This window comes from Filicampus tigris, chromosome 13 (assembly GCF_054856515.1).
Source record: "Filicampus tigris isolate MCC_2025a chromosome 13, RoL_Ftig_1.0, whole genome shotgun sequence".
Taxonomy (NCBI): Eukaryota; Metazoa; Chordata; class Actinopteri; order Syngnathiformes; family Syngnathidae; genus Filicampus; species Filicampus tigris.
Genome location: NC_141229.1, coordinates 20,044,425 through 20,069,223, shown reverse-complemented (window position 1 = coordinate 20,069,223; position 24,799 = coordinate 20,044,425). Strand labels below are relative to the sequence as shown.

Genomic DNA, 24,799 nt, shown 5'->3' with positions numbered 1-24,799 from the left:
GGTTAAAAATGTTGTGCTTTGTTTGGCTTTGAACGTGTTAGTTTGGTTTTCCACTACACTGCACTTTTTGTAAACCATTCGCTCTCTATTTAGTATTTTTTTTTTGGGGGGGGGGGGGGGGGGGGGGCTCATGCATGAAGTATGACAAACAAAAATCTTCCTCACCATTCTCCTGTTGCTTGGTAGAACAGTCAATCCAGTTGTGCTGGTTTGCCGCCCATATCATCTCAAACTGGTGAAAAAGCATTTTGAATGTCCAGGAATAGGGAACAAACGAGTAAATGTCTGGAGCGTTGTCACTCGCCCAGTCCTGAATCAAATCTGTTAAATCAACAAAAAAGGTTACATAAATGCTTCCACTATTTTTCACAATTTTAAGTATCCTCCTCTGATCTTCCAAACAAGTTCTACTAACTCACCAGTGAAAAAGTTTTTCTGCGCATAGATGAAGTGGTAGGTGGCCTTGTACACCTCAATCTCACACTGCCAAGACTGCGGCATGTTCCATACCCGAGGGTAGCTGGCAATCACATGGAACTGAAATTTCGGACGCAAAACACATTGGGGTTTTCCTCTATGTTGAAATTGCATGTGCTTAACATCAAACTGCATATTAACATCTTGAAAGAGACTACTTCAAAAACATCTCTGAACCTCCCGCTGCAGAGGCACGGTTTAGTTAGCTGCTACTTACAGCTAACATCTCAGCCTCAAGGAGAGTCCTGTACTGCATGCTGCTGGTGGTGTCAACATGAAGCAGCTGCCCTTTGATGGTGGGCAAATAGCCTGAAGGAAGAAGCAAAAAGCAGCACCATCAGTTCTTTAAAATTATAGATGTGTTTACTACATTTTTGCATGGGGTCGCCAAGTCCGGTCCTCAAGGGCACCTATTTTGCATGTTTTCCATCCCTCCCTGCTGCAACACACCTGTTCCAAATGATCTGTATCGTTCTCAGGCTTCTGAAAAGCTTGCTGATGAGCTGATCATTTCAATCAGTTGTGTTGCAGCTGGGAGGGATGGAAAACATGCAGGATAGGTGCCCTTGAGGACCGGACTTGGTGACCCCTGGTCTAATGAAACTTATCATCTAAATTGATTTATTTACTTATATACCGGAACTGCTAAAGTTGAATGCACCTGAAGTAGAGCTGTGCAATCCAAAAATATGAATCGTATGATAACATCCTGTATTGTTTTTATCGTTAGTTTGATGTGTGCAGTATTGGGTTAGCTCTGTTTCTACTGTAGCGTCCAAGATGTTAACGCCTTTCTATTGTGTCATTCTTGTGCCTTACTTTCCGGGCATGACTAGTCGATTTATGCTGGATCAAACTGTTGTGCTTCGTGTTAATGTGAAAACATTCGCCTCATACGGACTAGCTCTGTAGATTTGGCAATTTTTGTTGAATTATACAGTGCTTTTGTTCAATTTATTATAAGCAACACTTCATTACAGCAGTGTTGTTTATTTTAAAGGCCGTGATACACTAAAACGACGTCGGAGGTCGTTAAGCGTCGTGGCGTCTTTTAGGGCCGTCTGATTGGTGTAGTGGCCACCGTCCTAGTGTCGTAACCGTCTGTAAGCGTCTTGGGGGCGATTACGTATGTTGAATCGGCGTCGCCAGTCGTGACATTTGGTCACTCTGATTGGCTGTTAGCTAGCAAATCAGCGCGCGGAGCACCAACAGGAAGTGACGAATGCGGAAAAACAGTGAGTACGCCTCCGCTGCCTTAATCTTCTTACAAGTACAAGAGCGAGGATTGACAATGTAAGTATTTCACAATACCGTGTCAAGAACGTGATGGTTTACTTCGCGTGGGAGTTCATCGTGAGCGAAGAATAGAGCCGAATGCATTGTTTACGTAGTTATAATCAGCCCCCGGCCAACATCTTTCCGGCTGGAGTTTTCTAACCATGAGAAATGGTGACTGCCGCCGCCGATGGTATGGAAGGGTATTACATCTTATGCATGCGCAGAAGGTACTTTAATGAACAGCGCTGTCTGTCGTTGCGGTGTGTTCCTCCAGCGTGACATGCCGACAGCTGGCGGGACACCACAGGGGGTAAGCGTTTGTCACTGTCGGCCAGCGTCTTTCTGGTGTATCAGGGCCTTAAGTGCAAGGTACGACATTAAGCCTTTTCGCACTTATAAAACTTTGTTGCTGTTGTTGTAATAACAGCAACTGTCCCCAAACTGTTTAGTGACCTGTTTTCATGTTAAAACAGATTTGAAAAGAGCAGTATGGAAAATTATTAGAAATATCGCTCAGAATTGGCTATGCTTCAGCGACACCACTTGTATGCCGTATTCCGAAAGGTTATACGACAGTAACGTTCCAGTGTCATTGTGTTGGTTCGCTGTCCTGCCATTTTGATGACGAATAAAGTTCTTGTTAGCATAGAGATATTGTCTGGGCATTATTGGACAGATTATCTGGTGGTGAAGCATCAATTTGCTCCCCTGCCGCCAGTATGAGTCTCTTAAGGCAGAAGTGCTCAAGTCCGATCCTCGTGAGCCTCTATCCAGCCTGTTTTGTATGCAACACTGTTCCAACACACACATGATTCAAATGATCAGGATTGTTATCAGGCTTGTGCGAAGCTTGCTGATGAGTTGATCATTTGAATGTTTTAAAGCTAGCGGCGATCGGTTTAAGATGCTAATGCTAGTGACGTGAGGCTAACCCTGATTCATTATTGCCGGCCACATTTTTTTGTCTTGCATCATCACAACATCCCGTTTCAGCCAGGTTGTTTCGGAGATTAAAGTATTTTGGTCCAAAATCGGAAATGCAATTTTGGGCTGTTTTCAGCATCTGATTTTCTGTGACTTAGCTACCCTCAAGTATGATTGAGTTGAGCTGTTTAAATCAGACATTCCTCTATCCCTACAATTTATTATGTTTTATGAATTGTTTTAATTGTAATTGTGTGTTCTAACTTGTCTTTTTTTTGTAAAAGCATTGTGAATTAATTTCCCTTTCTCTGAATTGTGACAAACAAATACATCTGCCTTGCCATTAAAATGACTCTCCTTCAGCAACCTTCACTTCTCTTTACACTTCCACAATACAAATTCCTCATAAACATCACCAAATTGTAATAGTTTTATTTTAGTTTGGTTAAAGGTAGACTTGTTAAACAACAAAGAGCATCATTTTATACTAGACGGACTGTTTAAGAAGTTCAAATGATACTTTTTGTCTGACGATATGAGCATCAAGTTAGCATAAAAGTCGTACCAGTCTCTCCAACGGTCATGGGGATGTTGACTTCCAGGTAAGAACCTGCACCTACATTCACATGGATGGCATTGGTTTCCTAGTAACAAGAATGAAGACAAGTTTCAAGCCAAGTTCCCACCAAGATTTACACTTGAGGTTGCCAGCTATGTTCAAAACAGTGAACTCTACACTTGAGTATTCCCACATTGGCTGTTTGGTTAATGGAGAAACCTGACAGCTCCAGAAATACTATGTCACCATAACAATAAGACAGCATGTAAATTGCTACATCGTTCACAATATAATCAAAACTCACAACCTGCACAAGGAACACAACACGCTGGTACGTCATGCTAATATTGTTCATAAACCACAAAAAAGGCTTAGAATGATGGAGTAAGATCAGCGAGAAAAAAAAGGCAAGTACAAAGAAAGAACAAAATATTGTAAAATATACCCTGTTTTTGGTAAAAAGCAGGTCAATGGTGGCATCAGCAATGATGTTCATACGGAGCTCGAAGGCCTGGATCTGCCTGGGTTGTCCTGGCTGGGCCATTTCAGTCACCTTCATGTCCTGATAGTCCGCCGGCAAGAAGAACTTCCATAGACAATCCCTATAAAAATAAGTTGGAATGTGTTTTAATACAAACCTAAAGATGTCAAGCTTCCCAGAAACCTACATGCTAATAAGTATGACTTCACAAGATGATTTGATGTTTTTCAAAATTCTGTGTCAGTGTTTCCATGCATGCTCTTGTTTGTGCACCTTTGGCGATCTGCCCAGGGGCCGTAGTTGAAGTCAGTTCCTTTTCCACAGACGATGTCAAGACCCCAGCATGGAGGAAGGTCCTGAAGCTTGTCATCCTCGCTGGGTGTCTCAGCTTCCTCCCCTATCTCTTGCTCCATTGGTACCACACCTGCAGGTACGCACATAAAAATGGGGTTTATCAGCACTCTGACAGAATGTATTTTAACAAACAATCAACTACGCTATATTATTCAATTAACATTGAGAACAACATAACAAACAATGTTAAAAATGGCAAGAAGCTTTCCCGTTGGTTGCTTATACTCTGGGCATGTCCTTCCTGCTTGGCTGCTAGTCATCATCAGTCTCTCTCGTCGATGTTGTAAATATTACGTTTTGTGTGTGGATGTGCATTTCATACCAGGCTCATCTTGGTAGTAGTAGATGTCTACATCATTGGACTGCATGACCACAAAGCCTTCGCCCATCAGCCTGGGAGGTCTACAATGAAAACGGAAAGACATTCTTAAATGTTTGTGATGACTTCGTAAGCTGACGGATTTTCTGACATTGATGCTTCCATTTCCACAATAGTTTGAGTAGGTTAATCAAATAATATCATCCCATCTTTTTGGATGCCTTGATCTTAAAAAAAAAAAAAAAAAAATCAGCAAATACAAAGTTTCATAATAACAAACTTACTCATCAGTCTGCATGCCAACATAGCGTGGGCTAGGAACCAGCATGACTCGCACGTTCTCCAATGAGCCCTTTACAATGTGCATGTACTGGTCCAGGTGGCTGGATGGAGGCTTGGTGGCATAGGTCAGGAAGGCATCCTCAAAGTTCAAGCACAGAGTCTGTGGAAGGTGGTGGTTCCCAAATGCCAGCCGACCCTTTAAAAGGAGGAAGCAAACAGAAAATACACCAAATACACATGGGACTTGCAAACCACGTTGTACACACACAAAACTGACTTTCTAATGTCTATTACTGAATCAAAGCTTTCAAGGGATGCTAATTTGTAAAAGAAAAAGAAAAAAACTCACCGTACTGATGTTAACTTTGATAACAGGAATGAGGGAGCGCCAAGACGACGAGGGGTCCGTATTCTCGGTTTGAATGTTCACACTGCCAAAAAAAAAAGGACATTTAGTCCTGCCAGTCTTGCCAGTGGCTATATCACTGAGCTTTATTCGATAACCATTACGCTGAGGTCAAACCGAACGCCAGTTGAGCATTTCTGGAGGTGCATTTCCATGTATAGTCAGTACAGTTGGCACGGTTAGGCGCAAATGCGTACTGGGCTGTGCAGATGAAGTGTTTGAAGCGAAAAATTTGCTTCTCACTTAAAACCAAAAATTCATTTTTCATCTATATGTGACAGTTTCTGTGCATTTGAAGGGCTGTAATTTGCTTTGTCGCCATATCATGCAACCGCAATTCATATTTCGAATAGCTGCAAAACCAGTGGCTGGGACTCGCCCCTCATGAAATGTTACGATTGAACCCCCCAAGATGCGAGTATGCGCTGTGCAATGGAGGCTTGCATAGTTCCGTTGATCCCGCCCCACGCCTGTTGTAATGGAAAAGCAACCGATGCCAGCTCAGGCCAAGCGTGGATAGTGCAGTGTGGTGCCGGGCCATTTTGGAACTTGTAGTGTAAAAAAGGATTTAGAGGACAGCATCTGCATTACAGGTGGTCACCGTTTAGCCGCGTCAGCTAACAAGCACAGCTCATAGCTTGTACCTCTGTGCGGCGTGTGTTAGTGCCATGTTCAGAAGCAGCAGCTCGGAGCTGATTGGTTTGCATAACCTGTCACGAGTAGCATGGCGCTTCTGATTGGTTTTGCGGAAGCGGAGGCTTTTATGTGAGAAATAGTTGATACAACAGATTCTTGGTCGGTCAGGAATGCTGAAAAAAAAAAACGAAGCTGTGGCAATTGTGATTGTGTTGTCTGGAATGGTGATTTTGATCATAAAACGATAAACTGTTCAGCCCTACATGATAGATTATAATTTTTACTGAAAACAAAGAAGGGTGGAAAAAAGATAACTTCATCAAGATGTAGAGATACTAAATAAACTGGTGACTACACAAAAAAAAAATCGCATAATCGAAGGCAGCGCAAGACAACAAAGAATTCAACACAAACTTTAAAATTAAAATGTACCAAATAATACATGTAAGGCTATGACAGCTGGTCTTACCGTTCCAGCGTCTTGTTTTTTCCCTCCCCTTCATGGTCGTCATCTTTGTTGAGTCTGCTAAGTGTCGGCTCCAGGCCGAAAGTCTCTTGTAGGTGGGCATACAGGTCAGTCCGATTGTATACATGAAACTCAAAACCGTTGACTGTCACATAAAGCCTGGTCTCCGCCTTGGGGTCTGATGACACAAGAGAGCCACACGTCAATACATTCAATCAGAAATGGATTTGAAACTTAGTTTGGGCCTAAATCATTCCTTGTTGAGTTTGCATGTTCTCCTTGTGGATGCATACGGTTTTCTAGGTACTCCAGCTTCCTTCCACAGCCCAAAAAGATGTGCTAGAGCAAAATCATTTTTTGTCTGGGGCCACATCGTAGTTATGGTGTCCCTCGGAGGGCCGTCATATAAATGTATGATTGCCTTATATGATCACATATATACAACAAATTGATGGCTAGCTAGTTCTGAGATTAGAAGCCGGTAAGTAAACAATTATTTAGTTCAGTTTTTTTCTATGTATTTTAAGGGGGGATTGCTAACAAATAACACACTGCAGTATCTCATATCTCAATGTTGTTAAAAGTGGAAAACAATTTGCAAGAAATGTGAAGTTGACACACAAGATTTGCCTTTGCGGGTCACATAAAATGAGGTTGCGGGCCGGATCTGGCCCCCGTGCCTTGATTTTGATAACTTTGTGTCGCTGAATAATTATTGTAGCGTTGATGGTTGTCTGTCTCAATGTGTAAGCCCTTTGATTGACTGGTGATCTGTTCATGGTGTACCCAACCTCTCTTATTAAGTAATCTGGAATCAACCCCATTTTCCCTGTGACCCCCAACAGAATTAGCAATCCACGAATGGAGTCAACCGAGGAAGCCTTTTCTTCACTTATGAGTGAAGAGAATAAATAAGGAAAGACAGAAATGAAAGTGATGAGCAATGTGTCAAATTATTTCAAGGGCAGAATCCCAACCAAATGTGTGTGCATTGCAAGAGGATCCTTTGCTCACCATGCTGTTTCTGTTTGGGGTTATACATTTTCCACCAGCGGAAGATGAGAAAGCCATCCTGTATCCTATCCAAGAAAAAAAAGTAGACATAAAAATATATTTTACAGAAGATTTTCTTCACAGATTACAGAGAAGAGAGCATGGCATCAGAAGGCCAGATTACCTGATAGACATGTCTTGGTTGATATAGTAAACATCTCTGAACATGACCTTTCCTGACAGCACAGAGAAAGAGAACGAGCCTATGGAGAAAGATGAGACCAATCTGGTGTTAGACAAAATGTGTAGTAATACAATTTTATTAACTTGTTTTTTAAAAAAGTTTATTTTAATTCCAAATACATTTTCATAAACAACATTAAGTGCATCCGGAAAGTATTCAACGGCTTCACTTTTTCCACATTTTCTACATAAAAAAAAAAAAATCCTACAAATTCTGCACACAAAACCCTTTAATGATAACCTTTTTTTTTTGTGCAAATGTATTAAAAAAAAAAACTAAGAAGAAATAACATGTATGTAAGTATTCACAGCCTTTGCCACAGAGGTCAAAATCTGATCTATAGTTCAAAATGTGTCCACTGGAGGGATCAGGATTGTCCCAAGGCACAAATCTGGGGAAGGGTACAGAAACAAAAAAAACAAAACTGCTGCTTTGAAGCTTCCAATGAGCACAGTGGCCTCCATCACCACAAACTGAAGATGTTCCGAACCAGCAGGATTCTCCCGAGAGCTGGCCACTTGACTAAACTGAGCAATTAAAGGAGAAGGACCTTAGTCAGGTAGTCAAGTATTGACTCAGTAACAAAAGAAGATTTAGACAAAAACAGATTTTACTTCCACCATCCAACATTTATGAGCATAATGTCCAACAAGAATCCGCTCAAAACATAATCTCGCGGTACCCCGAAACTTCACCCACATGCGCTGTAAGAAAAACATAACTTAACAATCTCCCATTTGTTCTTATTTAGTGTTGCATTAACATAACTATGGCGTCTTACAGAACATACAACGAAACAAAAATACAGTACAGTTTAAATTCAGTATTAGAGTAACATTTAAAGTTTAAGTTTGCAAACACCACAACATCGCTGAGGGTTCTCAAAAGGCCAAGTGCTGATGGCCCCGTTTTGGTTAAGTATAACTTGCCATATAAATACTGGAAAAGTTATTCTTTGGTAGCCGACCAGACAATTTGCTAAATAGTCCCAGAAAGCATCAGCTCTTTCATATTGCTTATGTGAAGATGCAGTCTTTTCCCTGTAAAAGACAGAGTGGATTTGACTGCATCCAGAATAATGATTGCCTGTTACACACACAATGGGTATACTGTACTTCTGCATGAACAGTCACCAGTTGTGATTTCTGAGTACAGTGTTGCAAGAAAAACTGCACTGTCAATCCCATCTGCAAGAGCTAACGTCTCCCCTGCTAAAGTACACAACTGTCCTGATACGCTTCGACTGCCACGATATAGGTGAGAATTTTCCATTTTCACCCATGAGCATGATGAAATGTCCACCCAGCGTGCCACCATCAGAGAGGTTTTCCATGGAGGAATCACTGAACAGTACAAATTTTGGGGAACTGTTTTCTCCCAGGACTAAAATCTCAACTTGACACTGTGATTTAAGTTTCCTAATGAGCTTGTTTGCACAATGTAGAGTTTGAACAGTTCACACAACATATCTGGTCTGCTCTGCCTTGTTACTACCCACAGAATTTGTCCCATCTTTGATTTGAGTATGTCCACTTCATTGTCAGTAAGTGGTGCTTCACGTTGTGTCGCTCTGGTGGGATCTATGGGGATACTTTGCAGATGTTTAATGCATGTCTTTTGTTATACCTGTATCTCATCCTGCACATAATGTACTTTCATTCCTATGCAAGTGAAGTTGCTGTTCTCTTCCCTACCAACCTGTAACTGATGGATGACTTTTGTGGTAAATGTATCTGTGCCCCCTCCAAATAAAGTCATCTACATGGGATGCAAGGATTGCTAACATCTGACCATACTGATCTAATGAACACAGCTGGATCTACTTTTGATACAGTGGCTCCCAACTGTTGCATGGTGTCTCTGACTCTATTGTACCAGTAGAAGGACGCATCTGTCAGACCATAGATATACTTATTTAACTTCCACACAGTTCCTTTGTTTTGTGCCTCTTGAGGAGGACAGATGTAAATCTCCCTTGTTAGTGTCTTGCCTTGTAAAAAGGCGGCTTTAATGTCCATGGAATTCAGCTGCCATTTGTTTTGACATATGACAGCCATGATTAGGAGTAGGAACGATAATAGTTTTTTCGATGCATCGTTCGGCGTATTAAAAAGATTCTGAATCAATTCATAGGTATTAATTATGGATATTTAATGTTTAACTAAAAAAACAAAGCATGCGCAAGCGATTACGTGCATTTGTACGTCAGACGTCTGTGCTAGGCTAAGCTAATGCGTGACAAGATGGCGGAACATGCAAAACCTCATACAAGCGGAGCGAAGTCAAAGTGTGAAATATAAATCTTTGCTCTTGAGTTTTTTGTTTTAAAAAAGGTACCAGTATTTGACATGGACTATAAAATGTAAGCCAATGTAGTGATGCACCGGAATCGCAAGCGAATCGAATCATAGGCCTCTGAATCGGAATTAAATCGAATTGTGGGCCTCTAAATCGGAATCGGATCGAATCTTGAGGTACCCATAGATTCCCACCCCTAGCCACGATCATCTTCAAAGACTCTCGGTAGCATATGTCGGTGAGTCTTTGGGAAGGTCCTTGATATTCATCTCCTCAAAACCTCTTGCTACTAGTTGTGGCAGCAGAAGTTTCCTTCAGTGTGCACACCCACCTTGTTGAGATGCATTTCTGACCTATCAATGACTTCATCAAATACATTGTTTTTCTTCCAGTTTAAGATTTCCTCATGTTTAGCTGGAAGAAAAATGTCTTCATGCACTACTAACAAGGGATCTTAAACTTGTTAGCACATGCTTCCACCTGCTCTGACGGAAATACTTGTACACTGCCCATTGTTCCAAGATCGACTGATTCTGTTGTGCCAGCAACCTCTTCAGGCTGGCTGAACTGCAAGTTGTACCAGTCTTTGTGTTTTCCAAAACCCTTTCCTGCTCTGCTCAGGACAATTCCAGTATAACTTTGACCACTTTGTTTGTCTTATATGTAACCACTTGGCCAGTTTTCAGCTGAAGCCCTTCATAACTAGTCTGTTGCGGCATCTGAGACTGATTGATACTGCCTCCTGCATTCGACTCTGATTATTGTGGGAGTTCTTCATTATCATCAGCAATTTGAGGTCCATTGTTAATTTGTGTCACTTCCAAATACGCTGAGATCTGCTGCTGCTGCTGTTATAGCTGGTGAATTTTCAACAGTGTCCATTTTTTGTTTCCACCACTTCTTTGGTTGATGGATCATCCACTTTTCTCAGTCTGATGTGATGCACCCGCACATATGCTCCACCGTGTCTCACAAATACAACAGCACCATATTGGCCTATCACAACCCCTGGTCCTTTCCACTCATTACAGTCCACCCTCTTATAGTAGACTTTGTCTCCTGTGTCATACCTGTCTTCAAACTGGCTGTAGTTGTTTGAGCAGGCCTCTTTGATTCTCTCTGAGCATTCAGAATCTATAAATGCTTTTCTCATTGCACATAGAGTTGTGATGTGCTGAGCTACCCAGGAGCTCACATTTGTTTCTAAGGCTAGGGGTTTACTTGCTTGCACTTGCTCTCAAATTCGGCGGAGCGGTCAAGACACACTACAACAACTGATGACACAGCACTCTGTGTTAGAACTGGGGTGATAGGACGATATATCGCGAAGACAATAGAAAAGATTTTATCGTGTCAGTTTTCTACTATCTTGCCTAACGCCACTGGTCATCTGCAGCAAACTGCATGTAATTAATACATCAAATGCAGCTTGAATTGATGGCCAAAAACTTTCACTTATCAATCTTATGCCAAACTGCTGCAACCAGGCGGCAGACTCAACAACAACACAGGAAAGTGAATCATAATACATCGTCGCCGTACATAACAAACCTGAGGTGCAAAATTAAATCAGAGAGTCAATGAAAATGAATAATAATGATTTGGTGGCATGCAAATAACAAATACTACTGTTTTGAGAAAGAATAAACAACAACAACAACAAGCCCATAATTATCAATAACTATTTACAAAAAATTTTTAAAATGTCCTCAAGGCATGCTGGTTACACCTTGAAATATAAAAGCATAGCAGCTTTTGTTTTGAGCATCATTACATCACATACATCAATAGCAAAACTGATTTTTTTTTTAAAAGTTTTTCAGAAAATTGAACGGCAACGGCCGTCCCAAAAAGCTTCGCTGGGCTGCTTATGACACCTGCAGCTCTGTAGTCGGCAGGATCGAGGCGAGACTTTAGCAACAAGCTTTTCAGATGACTACTACTGCCTGTTAAACACATTGCGGTTTCACTCCTAATTCAGTAATCAGTGCCTCCATCATCTCACCCCGATGGTGGCAAATGAGCCCAGGTTGGTTCTCCACCATATACCATACGTTTTTCATGGGAAACATACAATACATTGAATGTTTATCAGAAGTTTTTGAAGGATTTGGGGGATTTAAAAGAAATATTTTTTATTTATTGTTTTACCCTCAATGCCATTTCAGTGGGTGTCAATTTTATGCAGATTTTCACTTTTCACGGGACAGCCCGGGCCCTATCCCCAACTAATAGCAGGGCTCGAGTGTATATAACGTCTTTATTTAAATGAATTTATCCTAAAAAACAAGAGTGTGCGAAAGTGACACGAGAAGTAGCTTCAAACAGTCAAACTCACAGAGTGAACAAAATATGCTCAACTCTTGTATGATTATCTCATTAGGACACTTGTTTAGGTTAGAAATTATTTTGGGATTTAAAAATGTTTTTGTAGGCTTAACTAAGGAAATACATAAGAGTATAAAGCAGGTTTATGTTTTGCAGCACAGCCTCCATACAGTGGAGCAAAGCCCCTTTGGAATTTACATCCTGATCATACACAAATACAAACTAGTCAAACAAACATGTTTTAATGGCAAAGCTTCAAAACTAGTAATGGTCATGATAAGCAATTGAATACACATCAAATCTAAGATCTATGTTGGTAATTTAGAATTTGACTTAGTTAACATTAGTTAATGACGCATCCACTGTTCTGCAAAAGTGATTCTAGTGCAACAAGCTGCTTAATTAATTAAACAGGCCTTTGCGGGGGTGGGGGGAGCAATAGACTAGAACTGGTTTACATCTGTTGGAGTGTGAAATAGCTGCATTTGTATGTAAAACATTTTTTCATTAATTTATGTCCGTACTTACTCAAGACTGTTTACTTGTTTGGTTTTAAAGCAACACTGTGTCATGTCAGTTTTTGTTGATTATGGCAGCGCCATGTGGACAAAAGCGTTAGTGTTTTGACAAAAGTCAACTGCATTTCCCATGCACGCCAGTGCGTAGTGTCGTGAAATCCTGAGCCGTCCTTATAGCGAAAGGAGGAAGTGAGTATGCCGTAAAGCAATTCAGGACATTTGTATTTTTTTGTGTGCCAGGGTTGCTTCCATCCTCCTCAAAGTTGCTTATTGCGAGTAAAAACGATACCGACCCCCCCCCCCGGGCATGACAAAAGTCCCATTCAATTACTTGTAAGTCAATGAGTTGTGAAAATTTTTTATGAAGGTCGATTTCCTACATAGTGCTGCTTTAAATAGTGGAGTGAAAAAGTAAAGGTTAAGAAAAACACACAAAACATATCTATGTGATGTAAAGACACTCATGCAGATTGTAGTTTGCTAATGTCACTGAGAGAACCTGGCATGTCATGAATTATTCAGCAGACCAAGTAAATACCTTTAAAGGCCTAGATGGACCAAACCGACGTCGGAGGTCCTGGAGCGTCTGGTGGGTGTTTACGCATGTTGAATCGGCATCGCGAGTCGTGACATTTGGTCACTCTGATTGGCTGTTAGCTAGCAAATCAGCGCATGGAGCATGAACGGGAAGTGACAATTGCGTATAAACGGTGAGTACGCCTTCGGCACCTTATTCTTCTTACAAGCACAAGAGCGAGGGTTGACAGTTAAAGTATTTCACAATACCGTGTCAAGAACGTGAGGATTTACTTCGCGTGGGAATTCGTGAGTGAAGAATATAGCTGAATGCATTGTTTACATTTTTATAATCCGTCCCCGGCCAACAGCTTTCAGGTTGGATTTTTCTAACCATGAGGAATGGTGACTACCGCCGGCGATGTTATGGAAGGCTATTACATCTCACGCATGCGCATAAGGTACTGTTCAGGGTCAGCATCGCTGTCCGTCGTTGCGGTGTATTTTTCCAGCGTGACGTGCCGACGGCCGGCCGGACGCTACAAGGGGTAAGCGTCTGTCACTGTTGGCCAACGTCCCATTGGTCTACCTAGGCCTTAACTCAGTGTTTGGCAGCGAGTCGCCGCTGTATTTATCGCTATGTAAACTAACACAGCTGCTGATAAACTCACCGATATGAATGTAGCCATCCTTGTAGAGTCTGTTGATGATGTGGGTGAGGATCAGGCCAATGTTTCGGGAGTTGTAATAAGTTAAATAGATGATCCATCCACAGGACAGAATGGTGGCTTCATGGTAAAACACAGGAAACAGGTTAGCTTCAAAAATATCATTAATTAGGCAAAAAACAACAACAACACTATAAGGACATGATGATGTATTATCATTCCATTCCATATTTGTCATCGCGTCCCTTGTTCTCTAGTGCATGACAACAACGTAGGAGATCAAAGAGCAGCACTGGAGCTTCGACTCCGTCCTCAAATGAGGATTTAATGCCTAAAAGGAGAGCTACCTCTGTCGTGCGGAGGTGGTTTGGCTACAAGTGGTCAGATATGCAGCAAACTATAATCATTTGCAAATTACACAGTAAAACTGTTGCTGCTACAGATGGAAACACAACGGCTGTTTCATCACTTAAAGCTTAAACATAGGGCCGAATACGAGCAGACTATGAGTTTACGTGAAAAGGACATGAAAACAGCTTGTGTTGTTCGAAGTACAAGTGAATAAATGTTTCGACCAAATATTGCTGGAGCAATCACGAGCTGCACTCCTTATGGCAAAAAGTGGCCGGATATTACTGACGCACTCGTGTATTGTTTGGCCAAAGACATGATGCCAATTCACATGGCAGAAAAGGTGGGCGGGCTCTAAACACTTCCAAAAATTCACAAGGTACACAATCCCAGAGAGAGCATACAGGAATGTTCCACAAACATATTTACCTGTGACTTACAAAGCATACCACAACATATTGGCTGCTACTTTATTATCATTGGTGGAGATTTTTTGCCTCCACGACCGACATGTGACCCTTATATCAACCTGACAGCTCATTACACAGGTGACTGGATGCTACAAAACTCCTGCAGTGAAACAATCGACTTTCCCAAGGATCACACATGAGAAAATATTGCAAGCGGTTTAAAGGAATTTCTTGAGGTGTTTCGCCCTCACAGTTTATCAGTTATTGCGACAGGGCTCAGTGCCTGGCTCCAATGAATACTTCTTTTTTTGTATCATACTAAGGAACAGGCACATGTAATGTGTTGATTGTTTTTAATGTTATAAATATTTTGCTACTCAAAATTTGCCTTCCGCTTAATGGTTAAAGACTACTTATGCATGAAATTAATCATCCATTTTTTTTAATCAGCTGATATTTACAGAACAGATGCAAAGCACTTACCCACGAGCAGCCATATGAAGTTCGAGTTGTGCTTGGTGAGAAAGTCATCCAAATCCCCTAAGCTCGGGAAGGTACTTTCGTTGTTTTTGGAAGCGGGCACATCCATGGCTACTGGCTCTCTCTTTGATGTTGACAACTAAAAGAGAAAAGAAAACAAATATTCATTAAGTAATCGAAATTGGGACTCAAATATATATTATACAGTCCCTGACAATAATTATTGGCACCACTGGTTAAAGGGATGGTGGGGATGGCCATGTTTTCACTAACAAGTTCATTTTATATATTTTTTGATCAGGAAAATTAAAACAGTTGTCATTTTCTATTTTATCAATAAATTTGGGAGAGATTAGGAAATAAGTGACTCCATGAATAACGCCTCTTGTTAATGAGGAGAATGGCCGCCCCGCTAGCGTTCTATCCCTGTTCGGTCTGAGTCACTGGAGGAACAGATTACAAACTCTCCATTCGTCATCATTGTACATTGAAATCATTATACTTTCATTGCTAATAACGTCCAAAAACGGTGATCATTTGGCACCAAAATTTATGTGGACATCCTTAGTAATGACCACTTCAACATATCAAAAGGATTAACCACTTTGTGGCCAATTTATATGAAGATGAGGAAATGTGGAAGTGAGCAGAGATGCATAGATTTATGCTGGGTCGAGCGCACACTGCTTCTTTGCTAAAAAAAAAAAAAACACTGCTTCTTTGCTCATCACAGTTAGGACGGGCGAGGTATTTAACACCAGTCAGGATATTTACAGAGACTGAAGTGGGAATGAGTGGGCGTGCACATTTATTTGGATGAGGAATGCCCCCAGTTTTTCGACCGACAACACGCCGTCCAATGGAACGTAACAGCCGAAATGGTGCGTTCCAATGCGGCCACACTCGGTTGTGGACACGCCTGGTGTTCGATGAGGTCTTACCTCACTCTGACGCCGCTTCACTCTCGCGGCTGCAAGCGGTGTCGGACAACGCGCGCGACTGCTTGGGAGGCAACCCCGCGACATGAAGACGCTGGCTCATGATCACCTCCACTCGCTGCACGGATAGTAAGGAGCTAATGTTGTTGTGCTGACACATTTTGTTTTAATGGCCTGAAGCTAGTTGTTGCTATTAGCTGTACTGTTATTCTACTTTTAGCCAGGGAGGGAAAGGGGGGCGGGGCAATAAAGATCCATGCTTGCCTGATTGCTTGCCCACTGCCAGTCGCCGTCTGCCTCCCGAGAGTTGACACGAGTTTAGCGTCGCTAAATGTCTAAAATATAACCAGACGAGGTTCGTGTGCGCATTCATGCTCTTGTCTGCTTCAGCTTGTGAAAGTGGAGGAGAATTGCCACGGTATTTTTGATTTTGTGGAGGTGATCATGATGACATAATGTTTTATGTCAATAAATCCAAACTATTGAGCAGAACACTTTTATACTTTCACAGGTTGAAGTGGACAAGAGTAGTAATGTGCATTTGCATTTTGGTGGCGATCGTTCGCTTTTTTAGACAACAGAACTGACAAAGCGAGCTTGCCACCCACCCGTGACGTAGACCGCTGAGACCGAAAACATCACATAAGCCACGCCCAACAGGGGCTTAAAGGCTTTAAAATGAAATCAATGTTTACTGCAGAAGCATACTCTCATGATGAAAACTGTGGAAATGCTTCAGCAGACACACAATCAAGCTCCTCTCATGGCCATCTCAGTCCCGATTCCCCACACCTCAATCCCATTGTGGAGTGAGCTGAAGAGGGTTAGGGTTAGCGAGTGCAGAGGAGAGGACCCAAGTCGCTGGATGATGTCAAGAGATTGTGCAAAGAGGAATGGTCCCCCCAAGACCCCTCTTTCTCTATTCGCTCACCGCCCATTTTGTGGACGGACGGATGGAGGACGAGAAGTTTTTTTAAAAAGGACGGACTAAGCATGGACAGAAGTGGGTTTTCGTCCGTCCCTCTATTAGTCCCTAACCGGGTCAAGTATCGACTGAACGTGTTGTGTTGGGTTCTTTGTAAAAGCAAGACCACTGCATGATCTCTTCGACGGAGTCGCCTACTTTAATTGCCTGCACAACGCTTTTCATGTGCGTACCAGTAGTCACATTGCACATGCATATTCTGCCCTCTAGTGGTTCAACACATGTAATACAATGGATAATGCCACAGGAGTCAAAAGATGCCATAACACTAACTGACAGAAACACGCCCATCCTGTCTTGGGTGTGTAATCCGGCATAGCAATTTTGTTTTGTTAACCAATTGTTAACATTTAGTACATTATCCCGTTGTATATCCTTGTGTGGGACATCTTTAGGCCTTAAAAATTTCTACCAGCGTATACATTCAAACAACCCGGAAGTGGAAATCTTTGTTTCCTCTTAATTAAAATAACCTTGTGTTATTTTGCAATAATTATTTAATAAAAACTGAAAACATCTTGTATTAAAACGCAAAAGTTTTGCAATAGTATTGCTTTATTACTCAATCTTAAATATTCTCCTGATGTCCCCTGGATGGTTCCAGTCGGCATCATCATCCTCATCTTCATCACAACACGACGGTCTAGTGTTGCAGCTAAATGTTATCTTGGTTAAACAGTCGTAAACAAATCAATCCACTCACAATACTATCAATAGGTAAGTGGATGTGCACCGGAAATTATCCAGCTAATGATCTTCAAATAATGTTTATGAATGCACGCCTACACGGAGGTTTTTTTGTTTGTTTTGTTTTGGGTTTTTTGCGGGCGGGCGGGCGGGGGGCGGATCGACGGAATGTAAGGACAGAAGCGCTTTAAAAGGACGAGGACGGACGGGGTCGGAGGACGATATCTTTTATGAATAAGGACGGAGGTACCAGGACAAAGGGTACCCCGGTCGCGGTCGGAGGACGGACTGTCAAAAAAGGGTAAATTGCCCAGCTCTGTGTGTGACAAAGTTACATCAAACACACACCGTAACATGTGTATGCTAACTGCACCTAGCTTCTAAACACGACTGTGCCTTTGTCAGATATGAAATCAGGCACACGCCACAACTTGCTTCCTTTTCTAAATGATCCCCATCGTGCTGCCATGAAAGGCAGGTTTGCATTGTATTGAGTATATTTGGTGAAATGTGGTCTAACTTTCGGACTCTGTTGCCAACACTAATTAGCCCTTACAGTACTTTACCACTACTGCGCATGTGCGTTGAAGACGGGAAAATAGCCAGCGGGAGAAGAGCGAGACACGGTAGTTTTGAGAGAAAAATAATGCGGCAAATAAATAAATATATAAATAAACGACACATCGACAATTAAAATTAATTGTTAATGGTTTTGATCGTTGACGTTGTCGTAATTAGTCGACTAATCTTGGCAGCCCTATTCAACATGTTGGATTGTTTTGTCCAACTTCTCAGTGTGTGGTGTGCTCCAATGACAAACGAGCATGTGTCCTTGACAGTGACGTGCAGCCAATCAGAAAGCGAGGTGATGAATTGGCGTGGAAGCACAGTGGGGAATCTAGAGGTCTTTTTTTTTCTGCTGACAACAAACCACAAACTATCACCACAGCCTCCTCTTCGTCCGCCATGTTTGTTTGCACTGAAGTCACATTGAATCGCAAGAGGTTTTTGCAAGATTTCTGACCTGGGACTATTCATGAGTGAAATAGTTTCGTGGGGGATGTGTTGACGTTGGCTGCACACCACTGCACACGGTACGTTCAGAACTGTTATGCCCGTAATTTTTTTATAGTCATGTGCCGGGTCCTTCAGCTTTTTATTTCTAAATCTTCCCGTGTGAACCAGGCTTTAGGAAAACATTTTAATCTATTTTCTGACATGTTACAGAGCAAATTATTAACTGAATTATAATTTATTTTTGTGCAATTCCTGTGCTGTCAATTGGAAATAAAGTCCTGTTTTTTAAAAAAGGCATGGAAATAAACGATATTTTAATCTCATTCATTTATTAACCAATCAATAATTGACAGATTATTCAAATGTTCAAATAATTGTAAGGTGTGGCTATAAAATAAATTTTAAAATTTTAAAGCTAATACATGTGATAGGAATTTGCAGTGATTGTCAAATCTCACTCATGGATGATCAGCATCGGAATCGGCAGCATAAAACCCTGATCCTCTAGCACTCATAATTTTAAAGCATATTGATAAACATAGTTTAGAAATATAGTTCAGTAGATTTTCTAATAGTTTTCTTGTTCACATCAGTTGTAAGTTACACAATGCGCTGTATCGTAGTTTGTGTAGCGGTGAAAGAATACATCGGCACAGAGCAAGTGAAAAGTTGCTCAGTTACCATCGTAATTATTGTTTTTTTTTCTTTGACTGTTTCCGATATATATCTGTGGCCAAAAAATGTGTTTAGGCTATAGTGATAGAACAGTGACAGAATTCAGGGCATATTGCCATCGTAGTAACGGAAGGTAAATGTAGTTTGTGGATCACTTGTAATGTGACCAAACAGGTTGTTTTATGTCGTGTGTTAATGGTTATTTTTGTTCTTGCTGGAGGAATGAATGTTTGTGACAAGGTATTGCTGGAGAGAGAGAGTTTATACATGTGCGTGCAGCAAAGGGGTCTTTGCAGTGAGTTCATTCAGCCATGCTTAGCTCTCAAAGGCTTGTGAACTGTTGCACACCAACACAAATCCCTACTAATCCAGCAAAAATTGTTTGAAAAAAAAAACTACCATCACAACTCGCTATTTTCTGAGGAGTACTGTATGTGTTGCTGGTATCCACATATTGTGTACTGTGCAACCGTTAAAGCCAATGAAATTCAGATTTCGAGTGACGCAACAAATATAATATTCAGTTGTAAAAAGTTGAGTGTTGGCAGTGACAGTTGAGATTCACTCGACTACTCTTTGCTGCAATTGTACTTGAATACATCAGGTAGGACAAATCACTATCAAAATAATTTTTTTTTTTTTTTTAAAAGTTACCAACACCTAGTGGACAAAAGCAATCTTTTGCGTTTAAATAGCATTGGCATGTCAATATCTGCAATGCCCATCACTTAATTAACTCTCGCCTTACTTCCGGGTAAAATTCAAACTGTGAGCACTGAGGTGATCAGAGAAAGATGTCATTTTATACCAAACAAATCATTATCAAATCATTGCCATTCGTCCGAGCAAGGTGATGAACAGCAACTTCTACTTGCTTTGTTTACATTGTGAACTTAAGCGAGCCAAAACACAAAGCGATGTTCTGTTCAGAAAGGACCAGCATTTGCAAAGGTTATTTATTACGCGTTAACATCTGGTGGACTGTACGAAGGCACTGAGACTTCAAATCGGAGGCATGCCTGGAACCAGCCTAGCTAATCCTCAATCTTAAATAATTTCCACAATACAGTATATTACTCTCAGTGCGGGAAGGAACTAGCATGTAATGATGTCCCCATTTGAAATCGAACGTTCTTCGAGGATGCTGTTCAGAGTAGCGATTCCGGCCACTCCACAAATGCAATTGCAATTTAAGAATTATACCAATAATAAAGCCAAAAGCAGAATGCCATAAAGTTAGCACTGTGGTAGCTAGCAAGCTAATGACAGCGGGCCGCACCCTGTAACTTCACCTTTAATAAGAAATGAAATGAAGTAATTTAACGACATTACAGTACCTCGATGCCCTCGGTAAAGGCTGTCGTTTCATTTTTGCGCCGGTTATCCAACGGTTGTTGTATTTTATTGTGTCAGGCATGGAGAGAATCCATCCTCTTTTGAATATTTACCTGGCTTACGGCCAGTCAACATCTCTTCCGGTTCTGACCACAACAGCCAAGAAAACGACCAATAGAAAAGGCGACACGTCTGTGTTTGACCAATGAAAGAACAGTGTTCGCTAAATTGTTGACGTAGGGCTTGGTGTACCAATCAAAACCAAAGTCGTCTTAATAGGGGCGAGAGTTTTGTTACAATCGCAGAAAAATAAAGCTTTTTTAAAGACGCCTCCTAGTGTAAAAAAAATGTGAGAATTAATAAAAGTAGATAATTATTAAAGTGATTTTAAATTAACACATTTAAAACATTCTGTAAACGTAGATCCAAGTCCAATAATGAAAATTACTATGTTTCACAAATGTTAAAATAATTCAGTATCTTTTATAATACAGGGGTTCCCTTGTTTACATCAGTTGTAAGTTACACAATGCGCTGTATCGTAGTTTGTGTAGGGGTGTAAGAATACATCGGCACATATTTACACTATAAAACTAAGCTAAAGATTTTAATGTTTAACCAAAAATTAAATAAAACTGTTTAAAATGTATGTCCGCTGATAGTGTAGTGGTACACACGCCTGAGTTGTGTGCGGGCAGCGTGGGATCAATTCCCGCTCAGTGACAGTGTCTATGTGTGCCCTGCGACTGGCTGGCGACCAGTTCGGGGTGTAGTCTGCCTTCGCCCATTGACGGCTGGGATAGGCTCCAGCAACTTCCCGTGACCCTATATAGGATAAGCGGTTTGGAAGATGTTTAAAATGTATGACACTTAGTGGATTGAGTATGATAGCTGTCAAAAAGGCATATGCGTGATTAACGATTCGCATCCGTAATAGTAATAATTTGTGAGTACAATTGTGAAAAAAAATTGTGATTCTTTGACTTCTTTTCTTGAGAGTAGGAATCAAAATTGTGAGGGTTTGAATTTTTCTCTTGTGAGTACGAATCAAAATTGTGAGGGTTTGACTTCTTTTCTTGTGTGCGAAAACAATTGAGTGCATTGTTTTGTGAATACGACTCTCGCTTCTACGACTACGAATCTTCACTACGCACGAATTGCCAGCTGTGGATACTAATCACTTTTGTGAGAGCACGAATCTGCACAACAATATAGTCTCAATATAACATCTATTATGCATAATAAGAGCAAATTATGAATCCGCCCCATGGAGCAAACTTGTGATCGTGTATTCCTAGAAATATATATGAAATGTCACTGTGTGTTTTATATGCATCAAATTATAGTTTGTCATTTAGGTTCGTGTCAGGTATATAATAGCCTGGATATGTTCTCGTGAGTGATGTCACGTTGATGAAAACTAGTTAGTTATTTTGGTTAGTATGCTTACTATTCTAGTGATGAAAAGTGTGAATGTGTATTAGATGTACAGTATTGTTTGGCTGTTTAATTTCTTAATACAGTGAATTGTAATGTTTAGGAATATTGTTAACTAATTGATATGCATTGGATGATGTTGCTAGGTTATTCTTTGTCTGTGTTGTTGCAGACCACAGTAAATAGACGTACCAAGTGGAATACGGGCCTGTGTTCTCTGTCAGGAGCACTCACATCCATACCTTGCCACTCTAAAATAGAGTCAGCTGGAGACATCATACCAATCATATGATCCTCTCCATTTTACTTCACATTATGAACAGTTCATACAATCTTGCAGCCAGAGTCAACCAGAAAATTGTTTCCAGTTTGGCAGAAGAAACGCAAACGTTCCACTGATATTGTTTCACAAGACGGGCAGTGGCGTCTTCTCGGGTCATAAGCAGAAGTGACGTACGAGCTGCCTCGCAAAAGTAGCAGTAATGTACTTTATTTTATTTTTTATTTAGTAACTCCGAACATAAAAACACAACAGCCAGGGAGGTGACAAACATGGAGGCAAAGAAATATATTACAGAAATATAAAGCGTGACATCATTAGCAGGTGCGAAGGACCTGATCCAATCTGGATATTATAAATATTTTATTGCTGAATGTTTAGTGCATTTTAAAATGGAACCAAAAAACAATACACTATGCTGAGTTGCACTAATACTATGAAACTACCTTAAATACTAAAGGAAATAACGGATTTGTAAACACATTTCACCCTTCCTTGGCACCAATCATTTTTTCTCCAGCGGGAGATGAGGCATTTTTGAGGGAAAAATGTGCGCCAAATAATTTAAAAGCGGCTATTATTAACATGGTGTTGCGAATCGATTCTAATTTCTTTTATTTATTTATTTATTTTTACATTGATGCATATTTTATGCAGTTTAAATTGATTTTAGATGAATCGTTACATCCGTACAAAATGTATAATGGAAATTCTTCATGTGTGGTGTCAGAAATCTGATTTCAACTGATTAAAACTGATGTACATAAATACAATTTCACACATAAAAGGTATTGCCTGTTCATAGCGTCCAATGATATTGAATAATAAATGTTATGCCTACAAATAATACACTCTGTGAAATAATTGATGTCTATTATACTCTGATGTGTTGTATATTTATGCAATTTAGTACTCATGATTTTGTCAAGTATTTAAATTTCTATGTTGTCATTTTCTCGTGGCTCTGTTTCAATCTCCACGTCGTTATTGACATCGTCCCCCAAGTCACGCGCTCCATCTGAGGGCATGTGTTCATCGTTGATCTAGATTGTCATCAGTGTTTGCCTCCATCTCCAACTCTGCTGTTTTTCAGCCCACTCCGTCTGGATCTCAGCCGTCACCAGTGACTTGCAGTTACACTTCAAGTCAGCATGCAGGGTCAGCGTTGCGACCGTCACCAAAGAGCTCATCCATGACATGACTCTACATTTCTGAAAACATAATTACATAGAAATATTTATCAGGCAAAGTATACTGTTTGAGATGATGGTAACTTTGATAATATGTAATCAAAATAAATTATTCAACTAAATGATAACATCGATAAATGTGGCTCTGAATTAAAAATGTATATTGTTAACTGCATAATGCTGTTTGTTGAAAAGAAAATGAATTAGTGTTACCCTCGTCTTTTTGATTGAATCAATACTGCGACTGTTCTTCAGGCATGACATGAGCCATTTTGTTGCATTTTTATACTATAAAAGAAAAAACAAATTACATTGAAACTAAGATTTTCAATTAAAATGTGCACAACTTTGTTGGCTTGGGCATGAAACCTTCAAAATAGATATCCTGACAGTCAATAATATTTTAGCACTACAGCATTGTATAAACTGGGATTTTTGGGGAGTGTAACTCAAAAACCATTAAATACTTGGTTAATGTGTACTGATATATAATGATTTGCTCTTCTTGTTCATATACACTCAATAATTTGTTAGAATATACAATACAATACAATTTTATAAAATATTTATAAAACCTCACCGCTCTTTCGTGTCACTTCATTTCTATTAAAGTTGCTCAAAGACAATCGGAGCCAGTGACATGTCTACAAACTAGAAACAAATTATGGGACATTTTGCCTAAGTTTTTTTCTTTTACATTAACACACTACAATGTCCTTGTTTTTTGGAGTTCTGTGAGGCTACTTATTTTAATAAAATGGAGCAACCAATTTAGCAAGAGCTATTAACAGCATCCATACAGTACATACATTTTTGTTAACGTGCTGAATTGTGGGTACAAGTGACTGAACTACAGTGTGGTGACAGATACGTTGAAAACAGAGCTACATTAGCCAAGTACTAATGCTTACAGTGAAACGCATCATTAGATTGCAATCTATCACCGTAAGCCTGAGTCCAATGCTATTATTTGAGACAGAATTACTTTATGAAATACATTATAATAAATTGGATATACACGTTGCTGACTTTACCTGCTGTGAAGATGCGTTTCCTGGAAGCGCCGTCCGATCCGCTCGCGTTCGCCATCTTTGTTTTCTTATCTCCGCATGCGCAAGTAGAGGAATCGCAAATCGATTAGTTCCCCTAGGGACCTGCCTGTGTTCTACGTGACGTCATCCTAATTTGCATGCTGTGCAGATTCATCCTCTCACAAAGTGATTCATATCCTCAGCTGGCAATTCGTGCGTAGTGAAGATTTGTAGTC

The 24,799-nt window shown here is 40.5% G+C and overlaps 1 protein-coding gene across 1 annotated transcript in view; it reads right to left on the bottom strand.

Annotated features, from left to right (window-relative positions):
• Nucleotides 1-20,767, bottom strand: part of bltp1 (bridge-like lipid transfer protein family member 1) — a 106,583-nt gene extending 85,816 nt beyond the window's left edge. Inside the window, exons 1-15 of the mRNA XM_086050629.1 lie at nucleotides 20,628-20,767; nucleotides 14,992-15,127; nucleotides 13,751-13,867; nucleotides 7,360-7,438; nucleotides 7,197-7,261; nucleotides 6,186-6,360; nucleotides 5,024-5,105; nucleotides 4,677-4,870; nucleotides 4,396-4,475; nucleotides 3,993-4,143; nucleotides 3,684-3,840; nucleotides 3,245-3,323; nucleotides 695-786; nucleotides 420-537; nucleotides 166-321 (exon numbers count right to left, since the gene is read on the bottom strand). Of these exons, the coding sequence (XP_085906755.1) occupies nucleotides 166-321; nucleotides 420-537; nucleotides 695-786; nucleotides 3,245-3,323; nucleotides 3,684-3,840; nucleotides 3,993-4,143; nucleotides 4,396-4,475; nucleotides 4,677-4,870; nucleotides 5,024-5,105; nucleotides 6,186-6,360; nucleotides 7,197-7,261; nucleotides 7,360-7,438; nucleotides 13,751-13,867; nucleotides 14,992-15,097 (1,651 nt within the window). The 5' untranslated portion in view covers nucleotides 15,098-15,127; nucleotides 20,628-20,767. The remainder of the gene's footprint in view (nucleotides 1-165; nucleotides 322-419; nucleotides 538-694; nucleotides 787-3,244; nucleotides 3,324-3,683; nucleotides 3,841-3,992; nucleotides 4,144-4,395; nucleotides 4,476-4,676; nucleotides 4,871-5,023; nucleotides 5,106-6,185; nucleotides 6,361-7,196; nucleotides 7,262-7,359; nucleotides 7,439-13,750; nucleotides 13,868-14,991; nucleotides 15,128-20,627) is intronic.
• Nucleotides 20,768-24,799: the final 4,032 nt, after the last annotated feature.